Source organism: Oncorhynchus masou, chromosome 28 (assembly GCF_036934945.1).
Source record: "Oncorhynchus masou masou isolate Uvic2021 chromosome 28, UVic_Omas_1.1, whole genome shotgun sequence".
Lineage (NCBI taxonomy): Eukaryota > Metazoa > Chordata > Actinopteri > Salmoniformes > Salmonidae > Oncorhynchus > Oncorhynchus masou.
In genome coordinates, this window is record NC_088239.1 from 37,758,059 (window position 1) to 37,783,632 (window position 25,574).

At 42.6% G+C, this 25,574-nt stretch overlaps 1 protein-coding gene across 1 annotated transcript in view; it reads left to right on the forward strand.

Moving 5' to 3' along the window:
* Positions 1–25,574, forward strand: part of LOC135517549 (integrin beta-1-like) — a 49,580-nt gene continuing 24,006 nt past the window's right edge. Inside the window, exons 1-6 of the mRNA XM_064941959.1 lie at positions 1–365; positions 20,045–20,111; positions 20,589–20,674; positions 20,948–21,167; positions 21,642–21,812; positions 22,083–22,321. Coding sequence (XP_064798031.1) covers positions 20,045–20,111; positions 20,589–20,674; positions 20,948–21,167; positions 21,642–21,812; positions 22,083–22,321 — 783 coding nt within the window. The 5' untranslated portion in view covers positions 1–365. The remainder of the gene's footprint in view (positions 366–20,044; positions 20,112–20,588; positions 20,675–20,947; positions 21,168–21,641; positions 21,813–22,082; positions 22,322–25,574) is intronic.

Genomic DNA, 25,574 nt, shown 5'->3' on the forward strand with positions numbered 1-25,574 from the left:
CTGGTTTTTCCTGTGAAATTGGGGCTTCGTTCAGAGGAGGGCAATGCGGACTTGTCTCTTCATCTAATTTTGCGAAGAAAAAGAGGTTCGCGGCTACTGGAAAATACTAAATATATCTAATAAGTACACTTTTATACAACCAAATAGTAGATAATATTTTTCCCTTTCGCAATGGAGTAACTGTTTAAGGAATGACCCGTGGGGGAGTAAATCGACCGTGACTTTTTGCAGGAGGAGAAAGTAGCTCCCTTTGCCAACAAGGCAATTGTTGCTGTGTCTACGCTGGGTAGCGGATCACTACGGATATTTTAAAAAGGATAGATACATTTACGTATGTTGCCTCGGCAATAAATCACGAGGAGAAGGTAAATGTTATAATTTGATAATTGTATGAACCCTGTTTTTATCCGTTCGTTGATTACTCTCCAACCAAAGTCTATTCTTTTTCCACATGGATGAAGGACTTGGATGATGGATATCCTATCTAGAATTCAATAATTTTTTACAGGCAGACAGTAGGATCTTGGCAGTCTTCCAATTTGGACCAGAATAAATATTTTGGGTGGAGAGAGAATATTTGTTCCAGATGGATCTCAATCTGTCTTTTTTTTTGTAGTTGGGGTTGAATCTTCACATGATCTGGTACAGAAAAATATATTTTGGACAGTATATTGTTTTTAAGTAGTGTTTTGAACAACATTTCATCTGACAATTTTGCCTTCCATGTTTTTGTTTCCATTCAACAACGAATGTCATCCTCATGATAATCTTGCCGTGTTTGTAGGCGAGTTGGATAGGCTATTGTGCTTGATGCCTGTCCTACATTGGGGGCCACAGGTCTATAATAGATAATAAACCGGGTTGTTTGGCTCTTGGATGCTGATTGGCTGAAATCTGTGGTATATTTGTATTGTTATATTTATGTTGGTAACCGGTTTATAATAGCAATAAGGAACCTCTGAGGTTTGTAGTATATGACTAATATGCCACTGCAAAGGGCTGCTTCGAGGATCTCTGCATTGTGTCTAAGAACAGCCCTTAGGCGTGGTATATTTAAGCAATAAGGCCGGAGAAGGTGTGGTATATGGCCAGTATACCACGGCTAAGGGCTGTTCTTAAGAACGATGCAATGCAGAGTGCCTGGACACAGCCCTTAGCCATGGTATATTGGCCATATATCACAAACCCCCTAGGTGCCTTATTGCTATTATAAACTGGTAGCCAAAATAATTAGAGCAGTAAAAATACATGTTTTGTCATACCCCTGATCTACCATGGCTGTCAGCCAATCAACATTCGGGGCTCGACCCACTCAGTTTATAATGGCCAATATTGTTTAATTATACACAAAAATTTGTCACAGTTAAGGGATGAAGAAGTTAGCTCCTTGTGATCACATATGATCTGTGTCTCATACAAGTATGATCGGTGTCTCATACAAGTAGGTCTGTGTCAAATTAACAATAAATAATCTTATAGACTAAGGCCACAAAGCTGCTTCTGTTGATGGTCATCATCACATTAAATGTGGTGTTGATGCTTGAGAGATCGGTCTGGGTATGCTGAGAAGGCCACTGCGTGTGTGTGTGTTGAGATGTGTGTTCGGGTCATGACACGTAGATAACATCAGGGCTAGGTGTGTCCCAAAGAAGCGCACAGCCAGTGGTTATGACTTCAAAACAAACAAGTCTACACACTCAACCTCCTTTTAGTCTTATAGAGCGACATCTCTCTCTCCTGATACAGTCAATGTCATTTTCCTTGATCCACCACCAATCAGCTTACAAAATCAACAGCTTCAGACATTCAGTTGCCCTTTATAATATAAGATGGTAAGTAAGGATCATATCACGTCCACCTTACCCTACACCCACTTGCATACTGCCCGAATAGATACACAGATCTATTGGGATTGCCAACACACTGCCCTATCCCATCTGGACAAGAGGAATACCTATGTAAGAATGCTGTTTATTAACTACAGCTCAGCCTTCGACACCATAGTACCCTCCAAGATCATCATTAAGCTTAGGGCCCTGGGTTTAAACCCCGCCCTGTGCAACTGGGTCCTGAACTTCCTGACAGGCCACCCCCAGGTGGTGAAGTTAGGAAAAAAACTCCACTACACTGATCCTTAACATAGGGGCCCCACAAGGGTGCATGCTCAGCCCCCTCCTGTGCTCCCTGTTCACCCATGACTTCGTGACCATGCACGCCTCCAACTCAATCATCAAGTATGCAGATGACACAACAGTAGTAGGCGTGAGTACCAACAATGATGAGACATCCTACAGGGAGGAGGTGAGGGCCCTGGCAGAGGGGTTCCAGGAAAATAACTCAACGTCAACAAAAGGAAGGAGTTGATTGTGGACTTCAGGAGACAGCAGAGGGAGCTCGACCCCATCCACATCAGCAGGACCGCAGTGGATAAGGTGAAATAGTCCACCAACACAGATAGTGTAATGAAGAAGGTGAAACAGCGCCTCTTCAACCTCAGGAGTCTGAAGAAATTTGTCTTGGCCCCTAAGACTCTCACAAACTTTTACAGATGCATCCTGTCGGACTGTATCACCGCCTAGTATGGCAACTGGACCTCCCGCAAACACAGGGCTCTCCAGAGGGTGGTGCGGCCTGCCCAATGCATCACCGGGGGCAAACAGCCTGCCCTCCAGGACACCTACAGCACCAGATGTCACAGGAAGGCCAAAAAGATAATCAAGGACATCAACCACCCGAGCCACAGCCTGTTCACCCCACTATCATCCAGAAGGCGAGGTCAGTACAGGTGGATCAAAGCTGGGACCGAGAGACTGAGGAACAGCTTCTATCTCAAGGCCATCGGACTGTTAAATAGCCATCACTAGCAGGCCTCCACCCAGTATTCTGCCCTGAACTTAGTCACGGTCACTAGCCAGCTCCCACACGGTTACTCAACCCTGCACCTTAGAGGCTGCTGCCCTATGTACATAGACATGGAATCACTGGACACTTTAATAATGGAACACTGGTCAATTTAATAATGTTTACATACTGTTTTACTCATATCATATGTATATTATTTATTCTACTGTATTCTAGTCAATGCCACTCCGACATTGCTCGTCCTAATATTTATATATTTCGTAATTCCATTTTTTACATTTAGATTTGTGTGTACTGTTGTGAATTGTTAGATACTACTCCGCTGTTGGAGCTAGGAACACAAGCATTTTGCTACACCCCTAATAACATTGCTAAATATGTGTATGCAAAAAAAAAAAATTTTTGGAAGGAAGATGTTGTGCACTGTGCAGGCTGTCACATTTAATTGGATCAAGCAGAAAAAGGCCCCCATTTAATCTCAGATATGATGTTTGTGTGGTTTTCTTTAACCTTGTAAATACAGCTGGCCGAGGCGAGCTGACTTCTCAGTGTGGCTAGAGTTTAATTAAGGGAATGGAGTGGTGGAATGAGGGAGGAAGGAAAGTAGAGGAAGGGAGGAGGAGAAGGAGTTACGGCTAATTGAGGGAGAAGAAGAGAGAATGGGTGTGTGTGTTTACACGTGGGACATTGTGTGTGCGTGGTGTGTGTGTTAGGAGAGATGGAGGGTGGAGACAGTAGGTACTGTAGGAGATGCAAGGCTGGGAATCTACCAGCTGAATGGATGTGACCTCCAACCCCAGATAACAGCTGCTGGAGGGCTGGCTTTTCATCTGATTTACAGATTCACTGACAGAAGACCCCGCCCTCCCGTTCTGGGAGTCATGTAATGTTTTGTGTGTGTGAGACATAGACCTCCTGTCTCTCTGAGATGGAAGTGATGAATGTGCACTACATCTGCTGCTACTCCAACACATGATTTGTGCTGAAAGGGGAGATTTGTTTAGAAAACAAGTAGTACAAGGCCTGCCTGTTACACCCATAACACACAACAAGGAGTCGTCTGACTACAACAAACATATGATAACAATGTGGTTATCATGTTTTGTTTGTCAGTAAATCACTGTCTGCTCTAACTAGCACATCCTGGAATCACCTAAGGACTTTAACCGTGGGAGAGTGGACAAATTTAGAATTCATAATAAGTTCTCAACTCGATTTTTAGTCCTACTTCAGTCTAATTATGAAATCATCTCATGCTGATGTTAGAAATAAACTGTGCTCTATTGCAGTGTATCTGAATGAGATAAAGTTATAAGAATAGGCATGATTTACTGTGTTTTAGCCATTGGATTACATTATAGAACCGTGAGTTAAAGGATTTCTATGGTCAAGCCTATATCGGATTGATTTCCACTCTTATAAAAGTATGTGTGCTGTCTGGGTTATAATTGCCATTTTGTGTGTGGAAATTGCGGGTTAGGGCTTTGAGTTTAGGTTTGACCTCCTCGGTAGTTTACATAGAGTGTGGCCCTAAGGCCCTGCCACTCCCCTCTGATGGAGCCACTCCCCTCTGATGGAGCCACTCCCCTCTGATGGAGCCATTTTGTGATTTCCACATCCAGGTCTAAAAACGGCATCAAAACCACTCCGAGAAATGGTGTGGTTAAGGTTGTGCAAGTGGAACCCTATTCCCTATGTAGTGCACTGCTGTTGACCAGGGTCCATCGGGGAATGGAGGGGTGCCTCCATAGGGGATGCCATTTGGGACAGAACCCTTGGTTTAGTCAACCTGGCAAGGCTACAGGAGGTCTGTGTTGAAAATGGGCCAAACTCCTTGTATTGTTAGTAAACAATAGAGTGGGATGATCTCAGGCTCTGTGCAGTCATATTATCTCAGCCGGTGTGTAGTCAGATGTTGTTTATTGTTATGACAGTTTGAACATTGAAGGGCTTTAAGTGGAATTGAGGACTTGCACTTTTTTTTTTTTTTTTTTTTTTTTTTACAGTGCTTTGCCTATGTGAACGTTCTATTTTGGAGGAGTTTAAATTTGTTTTAATTTAAAGTTACACCATACAGTATATCTTTGTTTAAGATGGATTTTCCTAACACTTACCAGATCGTCGTTGCCATGGTATTCGTATCTATACTCTATGCACGAGTATACCGAAATGAACAAAGTACCTGTGTTCAAGCTACATGAATGATATTTGTTAAAGGTTGATCTGTAAAGGACATTGAAGGGACTCTGCATGGTCCTCGCTTAGAAGCTTCTGTTCCTACAGAATTCTGAGACCTCAAGGGTCATGCATGGTCACTTAGTTGCATATTTTCCTTGCCTATAGCCCAGAAATGTAAAGGTTTGTAGGCTGTAGGATTCAATGCAGTTCTGTTCAAAATGGCTTTTCACCTTGTTACAAATGCTAGCTTTTCATTTGCTTTAGTAAGACATAACATGGATGAAGAATCAATGCTTTGTGCCATTTCAGGTGAGTAGAAGAATGCAAAACCCAACACAATATTCAATTGCAGCTTCTGAAAAAAATTACATATTGCCTTGCAATGAAAGTTGACCTTTTTTCCCCCAATGATTCCAGGAGGAAGTAGTGAGTGCTTACTGTTCTAGGCCTGCAGAGATTTAATTCCTAGGCTAATACAGTGAGTTTTCACTGTCTATAGTTGTCTATAATCTATAGTTGTCTATATTGTCTATAATTGGATACATGCTGCTTCTCTTCTGTCATTACATGTTGCCCTATAAGACTAAATAAACCCTTGCTCACCAGAATGTCATAAATACACTGAAACAAATATAAACGCAACATTTGAAGTGTTGGACCCATGTTTCATAAGCTGATCCCAGAATTTTCCCATACTCATAAGCTTCTGTCAATCAAATTTGTTTACATCCCTGTTAGTGAGCGTTTCCCTTTGCCAAGATAATCCTGACGGGTGTGGCATATCAAGAAGCTGATGAAACAACATGATCCATACACAGGTGCACCTTGTGCTGGGGACAATAAAAGGCCACTCTAAAATTTGACTGTTTTGTCACACAACACACAGATGCCACAGATGTCTCAAGTTTTGAGGGAGCGTGCAATTGGAATGGACTGTTGTTCATTTCTCTATAAACCACCTCCAACGTAATTTTAAATTTGGCAGTACGCCCACTGGGACTCACAAGCGCAGACCGCATGTAACCACTCTAGCCCAGGACCTCCACATCCAGCTTCTTCAACTGCAGACCAGTCTGAGACCAGTCACCTGAACAGCTGATGAAACTGTGGGTTTGCACAAATGAAGGATTTCTGCACAAACTGTCAGAAACCGTCTCGGGGGAAGCTCATCTGTGTGCTTGACATCCTCCCCACTGGCACGCTGGAGAAATGTGCTCTTCACAGATGAATCCTGGTTTCAACTGTACCTGGCAGGCGGTGTGTATGGGGTCATGTGGGCGAGCGGTTTGCTGACGTTAACATCGTTAACAGTGTGCCCTATGAGGTGAGGTGGAGTTATGGTATCGGCAGACACTGCCATCCTCCTCTTTTACCACTTCACTAAATCTTTCCCAAACATGACTTTTCTTGCCCTTCCTTCTCTTTATTTTGAACTCTTCATTTCAAAGCTTTTTTTTTTCTTATTGAATTATTGAACTCCACCATTGTCCTTTTTGCCTCCGTGGATCGAAGTTCACTTGTTCTGCCCGTTCCCAAAAGCATTTTCTGTTTGGCGTATAGGCTATTTGGCAAGCGTACAGTTAGGCCCCAAAGCTTCCACGCTAATGCCAGATAGCCTAAAATAATGATAGGCCACACTGAGGGTTTTCTATCAATATAAATTGCACAAGAATGATCCATTTTTAATGGATTATTTAAGGTATTGTTTTCTCTTTATTCAACTTCTATTATTAGTGGCTTATTATTAACATCTTTAACAACTTTAGTAAATTAGTCCTTAGCTCAACTGGGAACACAGTAGCAGGCAGCTAGCAGGATTTTCTACGGCAGGCTGAGGGACTTTATTAATCCCTCATATGAGCATCTGTGTTAATCCTGCTCCAACATCAAGGCTTTGAGAAACTGATCAATCACTTCTCACAGTAAATATTGACCCCTTTTAATGGTCATCTGTCTTCTGCCATGACGCTTCGAATAGCTACCCAAACATCCTTATTTGTCAAATTAATTTATTATTTTTGCGAGACCTTCTCTGACATTAATTTCTGCCACTCTTATCCATTAAATATAAGCTCTGGGTGGTTGCGGTAGCAGTGAATGGTCTTGTTGCTGTGCTGTGTTGCTGTGTTTTCCAGAACTTAAATCATTGTGGATGGATAGATTTAAAGATGTGGCCTATTGCCAGGCAGCATGTCGGCTATCTTCCTGTGTGATTGAGATGAGCTTCCTGTGTTCCAGCAAAGGAAGGGCAAATTCAGCAAACCAATGCAGAGAGAGATGTCTCACTGTACTCCTGTCAGACCTGGGTTCATATACTATTTTGAAACAATTTCAAATATGCTTGATTAAGCTTGCCTGGCTTAATGGACCAATAGTATAGACTAAACGGCAAACAACACCCATCTTACACTCCAGGCATTCGAGATCAAAGGTTCAAAGTATTTAATTGATTTCAAATAGTATTTGAACCCAGGTCTGACTACAACTGCTGCTGGCAACTGCAGGTGGTCTGAACTCCAGCCCAGAGAGCAAGCCCCCAGGCTCATAGTATTCATCTCCCTTATTTCATCTCTGTACAGGTGGACTAATTATCATAGCTCAGCTGTTCGTTGGGGCCATGGGTGTGCGACAGGAAAGAAACTCAAGTACTATGAGTAGCACAGAAATGGATTGTGTATGGAAGTGATTGCTATCCGTTAGCTAAGATTGAGATGAAATCAAATGTCTCTATATTTCCCCTTGCCTGAATGATTTTATGGATTTATCATTTGAGATGGTATGGAAAATGGATACTTTTTGGGGATTTATGCTTCTTACACTAAGCATCATGCTCATAGGCCTAGTCTGTGAGATGGTTGATTATTATCGGAGGGTGAAAACCATATGGGCGAGTCAGAAATAGTCAGCACTGACGGGAGTAGTGTGAACTTGGCCATGCTCCAGATATTTTGGGTTGTTCTTTTTTTGGGGGGGCCTAGTAGTCCTTGTTATAGGCCTAATGACAATTTCAACTGGGGAATTGTATTATTAGGAGAATTATTAGTTTTGCCAGACTAGAAGCAGATGTATTTTTGAAGGGGAAGGGAGACAAAAATAGGCTTAATTGAAAACGCACTAGAAAGGCGAAAGTGCTATAGATTTTTTGAAGGACTGCAGGGAGCTGAAGTACCTTCCAGTCAATATTCTTCACAAAGTTTTATTTTTAAAACATCTGTTGTTATTGCAACTGGAATCAGCTTTCAAACATTGAGTGACCTTTCTGGGGATATTCCAGTGGATTTGTGTTCGTGTAGGCTATATATTTTAACATTTCTATTCCATTCTTTATTCTATTCTGTGACTGAAGAGCTCTCATTGGTAGGATCTCCACGGGCTCTCACAGCATGCTGGCAATTTGGGACAGTGAAGACATTATCAGGATCGTCTCGGCTCAGCCTCTCCTACTCAGGGAATAGGTCCCTTCCCCTCTGACCTTCTCTTCCGATGGGTTGAGAAGGAGGCGAGGACAGAGGACGTGAGAAATTAAGGAAATGCATATGAGATTCTCCCATTGCTTTTGTCTGTCATAAGAGGGTCTGTTGAGATGGGGGAGGAGCATAAAGAGGAGGGAGAAGGAGGGAGTGGCGCAGTCACTGTAAAAGTTATTTTCTCTGGGTTTAAGGCAGCCCTTTCCCTGTTACAAAACCTTCTTTTCCTGTTTTTCCATTCCTTCTTTTCATGGCTGGAGAAGGAGAAATCCCAATGCAAGCTCTCTCTGGAGCATTGTCACAGTGGAGTACTGCCAAGTTCTCTCTCTGCTTTACCCAGAAAAGCAGCTAGCTTGGGATTTGTGACTCTACTATTATTGCTGCTGCTGCTATGAAGCATTTGCTGACGTGTAGATATTTCTAAAGCAGAGGAGCTGACAAATAAAGCCTGTCGTGGCTAAAACCTGCGAGCGACTCAATCTCAATCTGATGCTTAGAGTCACACAGCTTTCAACAATCTAGACATGCAGAGATTGTTTTTAACCCTCTCCCATCCAGCTTTATACACGATTGGTCAGCTTTTTTTTTTAAATGTGTCTTTATTTATCCAGGAAGCTCCATTGAGGTCCTAGAAAACCTTTTTTACAAGAGAGACCTGGCCGAGAGGCCAGCTAAATAAAAAAACAGGGAAAGTGCTCCGAGTGGGCTGTATGTTTTTTGAAGGAAAAGGGTGGTTATCATGGGGAAAATACCAGGTAGATGGAACGTTGGAACATTGTAGGAGAGATGGGCATGACAACTGGTGCCTGTCCAAATAAGGAAGCTCGGCTCAGGAACATGGCTGTGAGTGCTCTGGTTTCCCCAATGAAGTGCGGGCACCAGGCAGGCAGCTACTATCCTGGTCTGACTGCTGAAAGTATCCTGTCCCAGAGAATTGCCTGAGAGCTCAGGTCGTGTCCTTTTTAGTCATGGTACTCTCCACAGACAGACCACCATGTGTCACCTCTCCTCTCTTGAACACCGCAATGAGTTGATGAGAGGGTTTGTGTGTGTGTGTATGTTTGTGTGTGTGTACGTGTACCACCTAGATGATGGTGTTTGAGGGAGCTGCCCCACTACCACGCTGTCTAAGCACCAGTGATCTATGTCTGGTTTTGGACATGGTTGAGTTTAACTGGAGATCTGTCTGTATTTGTTCCACTCCCAGAGGAGGCAAATACTTTCAGCAATTTGGTTGTTAAGTCAAGTTCCCATAATAGTCTCAATCCCCCCCCTCCATCTTGTTGGCCCCTGTGTTGTATATCTGCCCAGTGAAAGATCTTTCCAGGAGGTACTGATTCTTAAGTTAAGTTACCCTCATGAGCTGCATACCACTGCTGGCTTGCATCTGAAACTAAGCAGGGTTGGTCCTGGTCGGTCTCTGGATGGAAGACCAGATGCTGCTGGAAGTGGTGTTGGAGGCACTCTTTCCTCTGGTCTAAAAAATATCCCAATGCCCCAGGGCCCTGTGTAGGGTGCTGTCTTTCGGATGGGACGTTAAACGGGTGTCCTGACTCTCTGAGGTCATTAAAAGATTCCATGGCACTTATTGTAAGAGTATGGGTGTAAACCCTGTTAAGGCTCGGGACAATACTGCCCCCTTTGGATGAATTGCGTGCCCATAGTAAACTGGAAAAAAATCTGTCCAAAATTGCTAATATATGCATATAATAATTATTATTGAATAGAAAACACTCTAAAGCTTCTAAAACCGTTTGAATTATGTCTGTATGTATAGCAGAACTCACAGGGCAGCCAATCTCCCAAACTAGTTTTTTCATCAGGAAAGTTGGGCCAACTTGGACGTCATCGCCCCCACCCTTCCCAACCAGCTATGGATCTGGGAACAGTTTCTATGTCTTCCGCGAGATGTCTTCTATCAGTAGAGCGTTTAATGTGCAAATCCCGCGAGCTTTGACCCTTTGGCAGGCGCGAATTGTACACAGTCATTCCTTCATTCCAGATTGTCTGAGAGGAATTGCTTTTGTCCGTTTGAATCGCCAATTGTTTTGTACGTTAATAACATCCTAAAGCTTGAGTCTGCACTTAGTTTGACCAATTTAGTCGACATATAATATGTAATTTTGAAGTTTTGATGCGCAACTGTTCGGGACCAGAAGTAATTTTGGATGCATTTCAGCTGGAACTTGTCGCAATATGCTAATACAAAGACACACGACTTGAAACCAAACGATGTTTTGGGTGAGTATTACTCCTTCCACTACATTCTGATTGAAGACCATCAAAGGTAAGGGAATATTTATGTTGTAATTTTGTGTTTCTGTTGACTCCAACATAGCGGAGAAATATTGCTTATGTCTGAGCACCGTCTCAGATTATTGAATAGTGAACGATTTCTGTAACGTTAAAAATAAACGTGACAAAGCGATTGCATTAAGAAGCAGTGTATCTTTCTAACTATATGTAGAACATGTATATTTCGTCAAAGTTTATGATGTGTATTGCTGTTATCTGGCGTTATCTGGCGGAGTTATCTATAATTTCTCCGGACATTTTTTAGCATTTTCTGAACATGGCGTCAATGTAAACGGAGATTTATGGATATAAATAGCATATTATTGAAAAAAAACAAATGTACTGTGTAACATGTCCTATTACTGTCATCTGATGAAGATTTTCAAAAGGTTAGTGAATTATTTTTCTTTTAATCCTGCGTTTGTGATTGTGTTTTTTGTTCGACAAAATGGCTACATATCGTCTGTGTCTTTGTGGTGGTTTGACATACATATGTGCTATGTTTTCGCCGTAAAACATTAGAAATCTGACTCGCTGGGTAGATGAACAAGGTGTTTATCTTTCATTTGAGCTATTGGACTTGTTAATGTGGAGGTTAAATATTTCTAAGAATATTTTTGCATTCTGTGTGCCACTTTTTGAGTTGAGGGGGTGGGGGGGGGTGTCCTTGGGGAACGTGTAGCATGAACACGTTTTAACCCCGGTGTCCTGGCTAAATCCCCAATCTGGCCCGCAAACCATCACAGTCACCTAATAATCCCCAGTTTACAATTGGCTCATTCATCCCCCTCCTCTCCCCTGTAACTATTCCCCAGGTTGTTTCTGTAAATGAGAACGTGTTCTCAGTCAACTTACCTGGTAAAATAATGGATAAATAAAAAAGTTGAAAAAAATAAAAAGATGCAACCTCTCAAAAGCAGCATTGTGTAGGGTTATCATCTTCGATAACCCTTGTGTTGGTCTAAATGTTATCTTATGTTTTGCTGCCATGTCCCTAGTCCCTCTGAAGACTTGAAGAACATTCCTGTCTCCAGCTGCTAAGCTTCATAGAATAGAAGTAGCCTTGTTGTTTTTCTTACTTGACACCTCGCTGGCATTTTACAGGCATATTTTCTCATTCGAACGTTTCCTTGGAACTCTGTACTGGACTAAAAGTCAAACCAACAGGAATGTTGGAGAAAATAACAGGGGCTGTGGTTTTGGTTCTGACCAAAAACATATAAATTATCTTCATTTACACTGTCCAGAGATCTCAGATGATTATTTGAGCTGGTACAAAGTAGGTGCAAGACATTTTGGGCTCAAATCGGTGTTGCGTGAACTTCAACTTTTGCTGAAGCACTGAAGCACATTTACAACATTTAGTCTCTAACATAAAGACTTCTCAACAACTGAATCACATTATAGATTATTAGCTTAGATTCATTAGGTCTAGGATACATTCCTATAGAGTTTGGAGCCATGGGCTGTTGGCCTTAACCTGACTGAAGGACCTTTGGTCAGTTGCATTTCTGCAACACAGAAGTTGGGTAATGCCATGGCAGAATAACTAATTGTGGCTCTCAGCTCTTCTAAGTTCAGTCAGTCAGCCAGTTAGCCAGCCAGTCAGTCTATCAGTCAGCCAGTCAGTCTGTCAGCAAGTCAGCTATTCAGTCTAATCTTGGGGTCGCAGACAGGCTGTCTGTGCAGCTAGGCTCTGTATAGAACATGATGGAGTACACACACGCATTCTCACACACAGAGGCGCTAAGGAATGCGTCACTCAACACCATACAGTACTGACTGCCAGAACTCCCCCTCCCCATGTAAAGCACTGAAAATACAGCAGCACTCTTAATGCAGTAACTCTGCCTAGCGATTGGTGTCATTGACAGGTCAGGGGTAAACTGTATATGTTGGTCCTAGGACAGGTCCCTACCACACATTTCAATGGAGGAATCCGAATTCATAACTAGCTTCTTTATCTGGTCGTACCAGCGCTATTGTAAACCATGTGCATTACTGTACACAGGTTCAGCATGCTGATGATTATCAGTTCTATGTTGGACGGATGTCCTCAGTATATAGGCATTTGCAGAGGATTGTCCTGAGGTCTAATCCCTAGGGTTGGTGTGTTGAACTGAGACAGGAAGTTGGACATAGATTCTTCTAAATTCTCCATATTGGTGCACTCTCAACCCCCTCTTCCACTCTCAACCCCCTCTTCCACCCTAGGGGATTCTGTGATGTATGCTGTGCTTATCCCTTTTCCCGTAGCATTGCCCACTTAGCAGATTCTTCAAACTGTTAAAGGGCGATTGCACTTCCTGATTTGGCCTTGTTATTCTTTAATGTTCATTAAGAAATACTAGCGGCCATGACTGAAGTTAAACAAGAGTTGTCTTGGAGGTGTGGTTTAATGTGGGTGTTTCTTTGCCCATTAATTACAACAAACAAGGGCAGTAGCTATCCAGTTCGAGTTGAAACATTATTGAAAGCAAGCTGGCAACATGCATCAAACATGTTGTCAGGTTTGTTTGATTATGAGCTAACTAGCTTGCTAATGTTAGCTAGCAGGGATCAAACCTGTGTACAGAGGCACCGTTAGCTAATCAAATCATCCTCTCATATTACATCACAGTATCATAGCCTAGTACTATTACAGAAGATGGCGTTGATAGACATGGCAGCTCTTTATCTAGCTCCTAAGTACACGAGCTCGTCTACAATTAAGTAGACAAACTCAGGGTGAGGTTCTCCTTCCAGAGACACATCAGGGACTTTAACATACTCTGTTTCACAGAATCATATACTCCGGACATACTGTCCCCGTCCATACAGCCAGCTGGGTTCTCAGTACATCACGCAGACAGGAATAAAGAACTCTCTGGGAAGAAGGAAGGCAGATGTTTATGTTTCATGATTAACTCATGGTGTGATTGTGATAATGTACAGGAACTCAAGTCCTTTTGTTCACCTGACCTAGAATACATCATTATCAAATGCTGACCATATAACCTCCCAAGAAAAATCTCTTTGGTTATAGTCACAGCCGTGTATATTCCCCCTCAAGCCGATACCACGACAGCCCTCAAGGAACTACACTGGACTTTGTGCAAACTGGAAACCACATATCCTGAGGCTGCATTTATTGTAGCCGGGAACTTAAACAAAGAAAATGTGAGGAAAACACTACCGAAGTTCTATCAACACTTTGCCTGTAGTACTCGCACTTCAAAAACTCAAGACCATTGTTACTTCCCCTTCCCAGATTGCTACAAGGCCCTCCCCCGCCCTCCCTTCGGCAAATCAGATCACGACTCCATCCTGCTTCTCCCTTCCTATAGGCAGAAACTGAAACAGGAAGTACCTGTGCTAAGGTCTATTCAATGCTGGTCTGACCATTCGGAATCCAAGTTTCTATATTGTTTTGATCAAGCAGACTGCAATATGTTCCTGGGTTCCCTCTGAGAATAACATTGACGTATACACTGACACAGTGACTGAGTTCATCAGGACGTGTATAGGGCATGATGTTCTCACTGTAACTATTAAAACCTACCCAAAACAAAAACCGAGGATAGATGGCGGCATTCAAGCAAAACTGAAAGCGCCAACTACCACATTAACCATGGCAAAGTGACTGGGAATATGGTTGAATACAAACAGTGCAGTTATACCCTCCGTAAGGCAATCAAACAGGCAAAACATCAGTGCAGCGACAAAGTGGAGTCGCAATTCAACGGCTCTGTCATGTCCTGACCTTAGAGATCCTTATTATTCTCTATGTTTGGTTAGGTCAGGGTGTGACTCGGGTGGGAAAATCTGTTTTCTATTTCTTTGTGTTTTTGGCTGAGTATGGTTCCCAATCAGAGGCAGCTGTCTATCGTTGTCTCTGACTGGGTATCATATATAAGTTGTCCTTTTCCTTTTGGGTTTTCTGTATAGTTGATTATGCCTTACAGAACTGTGTGCTTTCGTTTTTGTCGTTGTTATTTTGCTTTTGATGTCATCAATAAAAAGCACGATGTACGCCTACCACGCTGCACCTTGGTCCGGTCATTCCACAAACGAGAGCCATAACATGCTCAGACACGAGATGTACGTGGCAGGGACTCCAGATAATCACCGATTACAAAGGGAAAACCAGCCACGTTGCGGACACCAACGTCTTGCTCCCGGACAAGCAAAAATCCTTCTTCGCCCGTTTTCAATGTCACTCCAATTTGCATACCACCCTAATAGATCCACAGTCTATGCAATCACCATCACACTGCACACTGCTTTATCCCATCTGGGCAAGAGGAATACATATAAGAATGCTGTTTATTGACTTCAGCTCAGCCTTCAACACCATAGTACCCTCCAAGCTCATCATTAAGCTCAGGGCCCTGGGTCTGAACCCCGCCCTGTGCAACTGGTTCCTGGACTTCCTGACAGGCCACCCCAAGGTGGTGAAGGTAGGAAACAACACCTTCATTTCGCTGATCCTCAACACAGGGGCTCAGCCCCCTCTGTACTCCATGTTCACCCATGACTGCGTGGCCACGTACGCCTACAACTCAATCCTCAAGTTTGCAGATGACACAACAGCAGTAGGCCTGCTTACCAACAATGACGAGAGCCTAAAGGGAGGAGGTAAAGGCACTTGTGAAGTGGTGCCGGGAAAATAACCTCTCCCTCAACATCAACAAAATGATGGAGCTGATTGTGGACTTCAGGAGACAGCAGAGGGAGAACGTTCACATCGACGGGGCCACAGTGGAGGTTTAATGTTCAAGTTCCTCTGCGTATACTTCTCTGACAGCCTGAAGTGGTTCACTAACACAGACAGTGTGGTGAAAAAGGTGCAACAGCGCCTCTTTAACCACAGGATGACGAAAAAATGTCTTGGACCGTAAAACCCTCACAAACTTTACAGATGCACCATTGAGAGCATCCTGTAAGGCCGTATCACCGTCTGGTACAGCAACTGCTTCGCCCGCAACCGCAGAGTTCTCCAGAGGGTGGTGTGGTCTGCCCAACGTATCACCGGTGGCACACTGCCTGCCCTCCAGGACACCTACAGCACCAGATGAGCACCATACGTAAAACACTAAACAAGAATAGTGTTCATGGAAGGACACCACGGAAGAAGCCACTGCTGTCCAAAAAAAAAACATTTTGCAAGAGAATGTTAGGCTATCTGTCCGCCAATTGAAGCTCAACAGAAGTTTGGTGATCCAACAGGACAACGACCCAAAACATAGAAGTCAATCAACAACAGAATGGCTTCAACAGAGGATAATATTCCTTCTAGAGTGGCCTAGTCAGAGACCTGACCTCAACCCGATTTGAGATGCTGTGGCATGACCCCAAGAGAGCAGTTCACACCAGACATCCCAAGAATACTGCTGAACTGAAACAGTTTTTTTGTAGAGCAATGGTCCAAAATTCACCCTGACCGTTGTGCAGGTCTGATTCACAACTACAGAGAATGTTTGGTTGAGGTTATTGTTGCCAAAGGAGGATCTACCAGTTATTAAATCCAAGGTTTCACATACTTTTTCCACCCTGCACTGTGAATGTTAACACGGTGTGTTCAATAAAGACATGAAAACGTATAATTGTTTGTGTGTTATTAGTTTAAGCAGACTGTGTTTGTCTATTGTTGTGACCTTGATGAAGATCAGATCAAATTTTATGACCAATTTATCGGCGGTCGACATCACCGGTCTTCTAGCCATCGCCGATCCATTGTTCATGTTCCATTTGTTTTGTCTTGTTTTCACACACACCTGGTTTCAAAACCCTAATTACATGTTGTATATTTTCCCTCTGTTTCCCCCATGTCCTTGTCGGGAATTGTTTATTTGTAAGTACTCGTGCTATGTGTTACTGCTGAGATACGGGTTTTGTACCCATGTGTTGTTTGTTTTTGTATGCCGTTAATTTATTTATTAAACTGCTCCGGATATTCACCAAGTTCTGCTCTCCTGCGTTTGATTTCCCTGCCACCAGTTACGCACCCCTTACAAGTACATACTGTTTTGCTCACTTCATATGTATGTATTGTATTCTAGTCAATGCCATCCTATTCAACTTTTGCTGTGTATAGAATAGTATATATATATAGATCTCCTTCGTATCCTACAGAAATACTAAATATTCTATCCACATACTGTCTATACATCCCATCTCATATACATCTACAGTGGATTCGGGAGGCATTCAGACCCCTTGACTTTTTCCACAATTTGTTACGTTACAGCCTTATTCTAAAATTGATTAAATAGTTTTTTCCCCCCTCAGTCAACACACAATAACCCATAATGACAAAGCAAAAACAGGTTTAGACATTTTAGCAAACTTGTAATTTTGATCAAATACTAATATCACATTTACATAATTATTCAGACCCTTACTCAGTACTTTGTTGAAGCACCTTTGGCAGCTATCACAGCCTCGAGTTTGATTGGTATGACGCTACAAGCTTGGCACACCTGTATTTGGGGAGTTTCTCCCAGTCTTCTCTGCAGATCCTCTCAAGCTCTGTCAGGTTTGATGGGGAGCGTCGCTGCACAGCTATTTTCAGGTCTCTCCAGAGATGTTATATCAGGTTCAAGTCCGGGCTCTGGCGTGCCACTCAAGCATTCAGAGACTTGTCCCGAAACCACTCCTGCGTTGTTTTAGCTGTGTGCTTAGGGTTGTTGTTCTGTTGGAAGGTGAATCTGAGGCCCTGAGCGCTCTGGAGCAGGTTTTCATCAAGGATGACGCTGTACTTTGCTCTGTTCATCTTTGCCTCGATCCTGACTAGTCTCCCAGTCCCTGCCCTGAAAATCATCCCCACAGCATAATGCTGCCACCACCGTGCTTCACCGTAGGGACGGTGCCAGATTTCTTCCAGACATGACACTTGGCATTCAGGCCAAAGAGTTTAATCTTGGTCTCATGGTCTCCAGAATCCATTCGGTGCCTTTTGGCAAATTCCAAGCGGGCTGTCATGTGCCTTTTACTGAGGAGTGGCTTCCATCTGATTCCATAAAGGCCTGATTTGGTAGAGTGCTGCAGAGTTGGTTGTCCTTCTGGAAGGCTTTATCATCTCCACAGAGGAACTCTGGAGCTCAGTCAGAGTGACCATCTGGTTCTTGGTCACCTACCTGACCAAGGCCCTTCTCCCCCAATTGCTCAGTTTGGCCGGGCGGCCAGCTCTAAGAAGAGTCTTGGTGGTTCCAAACTCCTTCCATTTAAGAATGATTGACGGCACTGTGTTCTGGTGGAAGTACTATGCAGCAGACATGTTTTGGTACCCTTCCCCTCGACACAATCCTATCTCAGAGCTCTACAGACAATTCCTTCAACCTCATGACTTGGTTTTTGCTCTGACATGCACTGCCAACTGTAGGACCTTATATAGACAGGTGTGTGCCTTTCCAAATCATGTCCAATCAATTTGTAGAAACATCTAAAGGATGATTAATGGAAACTCGATGCACTTGAGCTCAATTTCGAGTCTCATAGGAATGGGTCTTAATACTTATGTAAAAAGGTGTTTGTATTTTTAATTTCAATACATTTGCAAAATGTCTAAACCTGTTCGCTTTGTTACAGTAGGGTATTGTGTGTAGATTGCTGGAAAAAAAAATATTGAATCCATTTTAGAATAAGGCTGTAACATAACAAAGAAAAAGTCAAGGGGTCTGAATACCTATTTCACTTTTAGATGTTACAGCCTAAATTCAAAATGTTAGAAATTGTTGCAAATGTTTGGAAAATGAAATACAGAAATATCTAAATTACATACACTACCTTTTAAAGGTTTGGGGTCACTTAGAAATGTTCTTGTTTTTGAAAGAAAAGCATTTATTTTGTCCAGTTAAAATAACATGTATCAGAAATACAGTGTAGACATTGTTAATGTTGTAAATGACTATTGTAGCTGGAAACTGCACATTTTAAATTGAATATTTACATAGGCGTGCAGAGGCCCATTATCAGCAACCATCACTCCTGTGTTCCAATGGCACATTGTGTTAGTTAATCGAAGTTTATAGTTTTAAAAGGCTAATTGATCATTAGGAAACCCTTTTGCAATTATGTTAGCACAGCTGAAAACTGTCGTTCTGATTAAAGAAGCAATAAAACTGGGCTTATACTAGTTAAGTATCTAGAGCATCAGCGTTTCTTGCTTCGATTACAGGCTCAAAATGGCCAGAAACAAAGAACTTTCTTCTGAAACTCATCAGTGTATTCTAGTTTTGAGAAATGAAGGCTATTCCATGCGAGAAATTGCCAAGAAACTGAATATCTCGCACTATGCTGTGTACTACTCCCTTCACAGAACAGCGCAAACTGGCTCTAACCAGAATAGAAAGAGGAGTGAGAGGCCCCGGTGCACAACTGAGCAAGAGGACAAGTACTTTCGAATGCCTAGTTTGAGAAACAGACGCCTCACAAGTCCTCAACTGGAAGCTTCATTATATAGTACCCGCAAAACACCAATCTCAACGTGACTCCGGCATGCTGGCCTTCTAGGCAGAGTTCCTCTGTCCTTTGTCTGTGTTCTTTTGCCCATCTTAATCTTTTCTTTTATTGGCCAGTCTGAGATATGTCTTTTTCTTTGCAACTCTGCCTAGAAGGCCAGCATCCCGGAGTCGCCTCTTCACTGTTGACGTTGAGACTGGTGTTTTGCGGGTACTATTTAATGAAACTACCATTTGAGGACTTGTGAGGCGTCTGTTTGGGGGTACAGAGATGAGGTAGTCATTCAAAAATCATGTTAAACACTATTTTTGCACACAGAGTGAGTCCATACAAATTGTTATGTGACTTGTTAAGCAAATGTTGACTCTTGAACTTGTTTAGGCTTGCCATAACCAAAGGGGTTGAATAATTATTGGCTCAAGACATTTCAACTTTTCATTTTTTATTAATTTGTAATCATTTCTAAAAACATAATTCCACTTTGACATTATGGGGTATTGTGTGTAGGCCTGTGACTAAAAATCTCAATTTAATCCATTTTAAATCCAGTCTGTAACATGACAAAATGTGGGAAAAGGAAAAGGGTTTGAATAGTTTCTGAAGGTACCATATAGGGCTCCAGACCATGTGACCACCTGACCATCAATAGCTCAGGGCCCTAAGGCTATATCAATTAACTGGTATCCAGCCTAATGTCTTCTATTTGTACTACAAATGTAAACAAAAACACAGTATTCACTGCTAGCTTTTACTGCATCCTCACACTAACCTCGTGATGTTGTATCTGTTTTGTTTTTCAGATGGACCTGAAACTACCTCTGATATCAACATTGTTAGCAGTCATTTGTTACAGCAGTGCTCAGCAAGGTAAAGTTATTCTCTCTCATATCTCAAGTTTCTGTCCTACTTACTTTAACTTCCACCTTGTTAGACAAAATCAAATCCTCAACAGCAACATCAGTGTTCTGTTTCTGTACACTGACTACACAGTACATCATCTAATCATATTATGTCATAAACGATGTTGGCCTACATACAATACAGAATGGTGACTAATAGCCTGATTGTCCATGGGTGAGTCGAAGCAAAGCGAGCATGCTGCTGTAATGTAATGATGTTATTTGTCAGAAGAAGAAGCAGCTCCACCTAGGCTTTTTGGAGCTTAGTAGTTAGGGCATCATAGAACTATGGAACAGCGGAATATTCCGTTCTGGCTCCAATTACTGTTCTCTCTGAGCCACACAGTTTTCCTAATTTTATATTAAACAATGTGTAAACACTGGGGCGTTTTGCCTGCTTAGTCTTTAGGAGTATATAATGAGTTTGCTTCTCTTCAACCTTCAGAAGGGAACGAGTGCATCAAGGCCAATGCCAAGTCCTGTGGGGAGTGTATTCAAGTGGGAGCGAAATGTGGATGGTGCACAGACCCAGTATGTGGATTTGAATTTGTCAATAACTTTATTACATTGTTACTATAACTGACTCAGCATTAGAACTCGTATGCAATCAAGGAGAGAAGTATGTCATCTAAACTGTCCCTTGGAATTACAACACTAGTGTGTCAGGCAATATTGTTTATAACCTGCTTTGGAGTGTAGGAAATATTTTTTCAGAAAATAAGGACCTTACATTTTGGGTGGATTCCCTCTGAGTGCATAATGCAATTTGTCATGAAACTGATTAACCTCCTCCCTCTCCCCCAGGAGTTTCTTAAGCAGGGTGAGGCCACGTCGACCCGCTGTGACGAGCTAGAGTCCCTGCGGAAGAGAGGTTGCAGTGGCGCCAAGGTAGAGAACCCCCGAGGCAGCCAGCAGGCCCTGAAGAACAAGGATGTGACCAACCGCAACAAGGGAGCAAAGAAACTCAGACCAGAGGATATCACACAGATCCAGCCCCAGAAACTCACCCTTAGCCTCAGATCTGGTGGGAACTTTGATAAGGGTGCATCCCAAATGGCAACCTTTTCCCTATTTAGTTCTACTACTTTTTGCTCTGGTCAAAAGTAGTGCCTTATATTGGGGATAGGGTGCCATTTGGGACGTAGTCTTAGTTAACTTTGTTTCAGCCATAACTTCCCGTTTTGATAATTGCTGAAGCAATTTTGCTGAGGGTTGCTGTTTCCTGATATTTTCTGTGGTCTTTCACTGTTATGTTGATTAGTTACAGTATCCTCTATTTTCTTTGAGAGTTTAAGCTATCAACTGTACAGCTGTTATTATGTGGAAGAAAGGAGTGCTCCTTGCACTCTTCCATGCCAGAGGCTTATATGACAGGGACAATTCACCTTAATCAACATTTCAGTGTTAACATCAATGTAAATGTGCCAGAGTTGGCAAAAGTGCAAATTTTCATCCACTGTCCCTGGTTTAACCTTGCCTATCTGTTTGTATACTGTAGGTGAACCCCAGTCTTTTAATCTGAAGTTCAAACGAGCTGAGGATTACCCCATCGACCTCTACTACCTGATGGACCTCTCCTACTCAATGAAGGATGATCTGGAAAATGTAAAGAACCTGGGAACACAGCTGATGCTGGAGATGTCAAAGATCACATCTGATTTCAGAATCGGTAAGATTATGAATCCGCCCCGGTATGAGGAATGGGGATGTCCATATTTCTTAACCTTTTCTCCACAACAACTTGATATCTTCTGCTTTCAGTGCTTTTTGGGTGCATATTGCATAATTATACATTTTCTACAATACCCATAATATTATGTGTAACATATCCAGTTTTATCTTAGTAAAGATGTTCTGAAGCTAACAAATTGGTGTCCTGTCTCCTTACCAATACAGTGTATATGTGAGCTGGATATCTTCTCTTCTTCTTTTCTGTCAGGTTTTGGTTCCTTCGTTGAGAAGACTGTTATGCCTTACATAAGCACCACCCCAGCCAAGCTGCTGAACCCCTGTACTGGGGACCAGAACTGCACCAGTCCATTCAGCTATAAGAATGTCCTGAAGCTGACCAGCAATGGACAGGAGTTCAACACCCTGGTGGGACGACAGCAGATCTCCGGAAACCTGGACTCACCAGAGGGAGGCTTTGATGCCATCATGCAAGTGGCTGTCTGCGGTGTAAGTCTTATGCTTTTATTATAATATACAGTACCAGTCAAAGTTTGGACACACCTACTAATTTCAGGGTTTTTCTTTATTTTCACTATTTTCTACATGGTAGAATAATAGTGAAGACATCAAAACTATGACATAACCACATGGAATTTTAAAAAAGTGTCAAACTAATCAAAATATATTTTAGATGAGATTCTTTAAAGTAGCCACCCTTTTGCCTTGATGACACTCTTGGCATTGAAACAATCAGTTGTGTTGTGACAAGGTAGGGGTTATATATAACAGCTCAAATAAGCAAAGAGAAACGACAATCCATCATTAATTTATCGGGTTCTGGGAATATGAAATATACTTATTCGTGTCACTGAGGGAGAGCGGGTAATGTATAACATTTACATTTTGTAAGGATATGTTATTAGCCATCAGGGATCCTCAGGGAGGAGAAGAGACGCAGTCTGGTACCAGGCACCATGACAGACGTGAGTTGGGCAGGAGTGAGCACATTGGGGCACAGGTCAGGTCAGATGAAGTGAGCAAGAACAGATATCACTAAGGTTCTGTCTAGCAACAGCGATGCATTTGGCTGTTCAGATCTGGAGGAGACAGCATAGGAGAAAGGGTTAAATATCAGTGCTTGTGTGAAATGTTGTTGTCTGTTCAGCGGTTCGATCCTTTGGGAAGAATAAACTTGATTTGAGCTTTCATTAGTGTCCGTTGAGTTCTTACTCTGATAATTACAACCTAACAACTTTAAGACATGAAGGTCAGTCAATCCGGAAAATGTCAAGAACTTTGAAAGTTTCTTCAAGTGCAGTCGCAAAAACCATCAAGCGCTATGATGAAACTGGCTCTCATGAGGACCGCCACAGGAAAGGAAGACCCGGAGTTATCTCTGTTGCAGAGGATAAGTTCATTAGAGTTAGCTGCACCTCAGATTGTAGCCCAAATAAATGCTTCACAGATTTCAAGTAACAGACAAATCTCAACATCAACTGTTCAGACGAGACTGTGTGAATCATGCCTTCGTGGTCAAATTGCTGCAAAGAAACCACTACTAAAAGACACCAATAAGAAGAAGAGACTTGTCTGGGTCAAGAAACACGAGCAATGGACATTCGACCACTCCAAACTCTGTGTCTTTGTGAGCTGCAGAGTAGGTGAACGGATGATCTCCGCATGTGTGGTTCCCACCATGAAGCATAGAGGAAGTGGTGTGATTGTGTGGGGGTGCTTTGCTGGTGACACTGTCAGTGATTTATTTAGAATTCAAGACACACTTAACTAGCATGGCTACCACAGCATTCTGCACCGTTACGCCATCCCATCTGGTTTGCTCTTAGTAGGACTATCATTTTGATTTTCAACAGGACAATGACCCAACACATCTTCAGGCTGTGTAAGGGCGATTTGAACAAGAAGGAGAGAAAATGAGTGCTGCTTCAGATGACCTGGCCCCCACAATCATCCGACCTCAACCCAATTGAGATGTTTTGTGATGAATTGGACCACGGAGTGAAGGAAATGCAGCCAACAAGTGCATATGTGGAAACTCCTTCAAGGCTGGAAAAGCATTCCAGGTGAAGCTGGTAGAGAGAATGCCAAGAGTGTGCAAAGCTGTCATCAAGGAAAAGGATTGCTACTTTGAAGAATCTAAAATATATTTGTTAAACACTTTTTGGGTTACTACATGATTCCATATGTGTTACTTCATAGTTTTGATGTCTTCACTATTATTTTTAAATTGAGAAAATAGTAAATATAAAAGAAAAACCCTTGAATGAGTAGGTATACTGTAAATTATTCAAATATTTTATCAGGGTTTTAAACTCAGCAAATATAGAAACGCCCTCTCACTTTCAACTGAGTTTATTTTCAGCAAACTTAACATGTGTAAATATTTGTATGAACATAAGATTCAAAAACTGAGACATAAACTGAACAAGTTCCACAGACCGGTGACTAACAGAAATGGAATAATGTGTCCTTGAACAAAGGGGGCGGGGGGGTCAAAATCAAAATTAACAGTCGGTATCTGGTGTGGCCACCAGCTGCATTAGCCCTTTGAAATAGCAGTTTAGGACCCTAGAGTGAACGAACTCTCAAACATTAAGGTTTTATAAAACGGCCTTCTCTTAGCTTCCAGTTAGCCTCCACTCCAGCCATTCTCAAATGAGAATAGGGTGTTAAGGTCTGGTACCACGAGATCAATTCACAGAGAATATAAACATACTTACTTACTCCTCTTTGTCTTGAGTCAATATAAACTCAGCAAAAAAAGAAACTTTCCTTTTTCAGGACCCTGTCTTTCAAAGATAATTCTAAAAATCAAAATAAATTCAAATCTTCATTGTAAAGGGTTTAAACATGTTTCCCATGCTTGTTCAATGAACCATAAACAATAAATGAACATGCACCTGTGGAACGGTCGTTAAGACACTAACAGCTAACAGACGATAGGCAATTAAGGTCACAGTTATAAAAACTTAGGACACTAAAGAGGCCTTTCTACTGACTCTGAAAAAGCACCAAAAGAAAGATGCCCAGGGTCCCTGCTCATCTGTGTGAACGTGCCTTAGGCATGCTGCAAGGAGGCTTGAGGACTGCAGATGTGGCCAGGGAAATAAATTACAATGTCCGTACTGTGAGACGGCTAAGACAGCGCTACAGGGAGACATGACGGTCAGCTGATCGTCCTTGCAGTGGCAGACCATGTGTAACAACACCTGCACAGGATCGGTACATCCGAACATCACAGGTACAGGACAGCAACAACTGCCGAGTTACACCAGGAACGCACAATCCCTCCATCAGTGCTCAGACTGTCCACAATAGGCTGAGAGAGGCTGGACTGAGGGCTTGTAGGCCTGTTTGTAAGGCAGGTCCTCACCAGACATCACTGGCAACGACGTCGCCTATGGGCACAAACCCACCGTCGCTGGACCAGACAGGACTGGCAAAAAGTGCTCTTCACTTGATGAGTCGCTGTTTTGTCTCACCAGGGGTGATGGTCATTCGAGTTTATCGTCGAAGGAATGAGCGTTACACCGAGGCCTGTACTCTGGAGCGGGATCGATTTGGAGGTGGGGGGTTCCTCATGGTCTGGGGCGGTGTGTCACAGCATCATCGGACTGCGCTTGTTGTGATTGCAGGCAATCTCAACACTGTGCGTTACATGGAAGACATCCTCCTCCCTCATGTGGTACTCTTCCTGCAGGCTCATCCTGACATGACCCTCCAGCATGACAATGCCAACAGC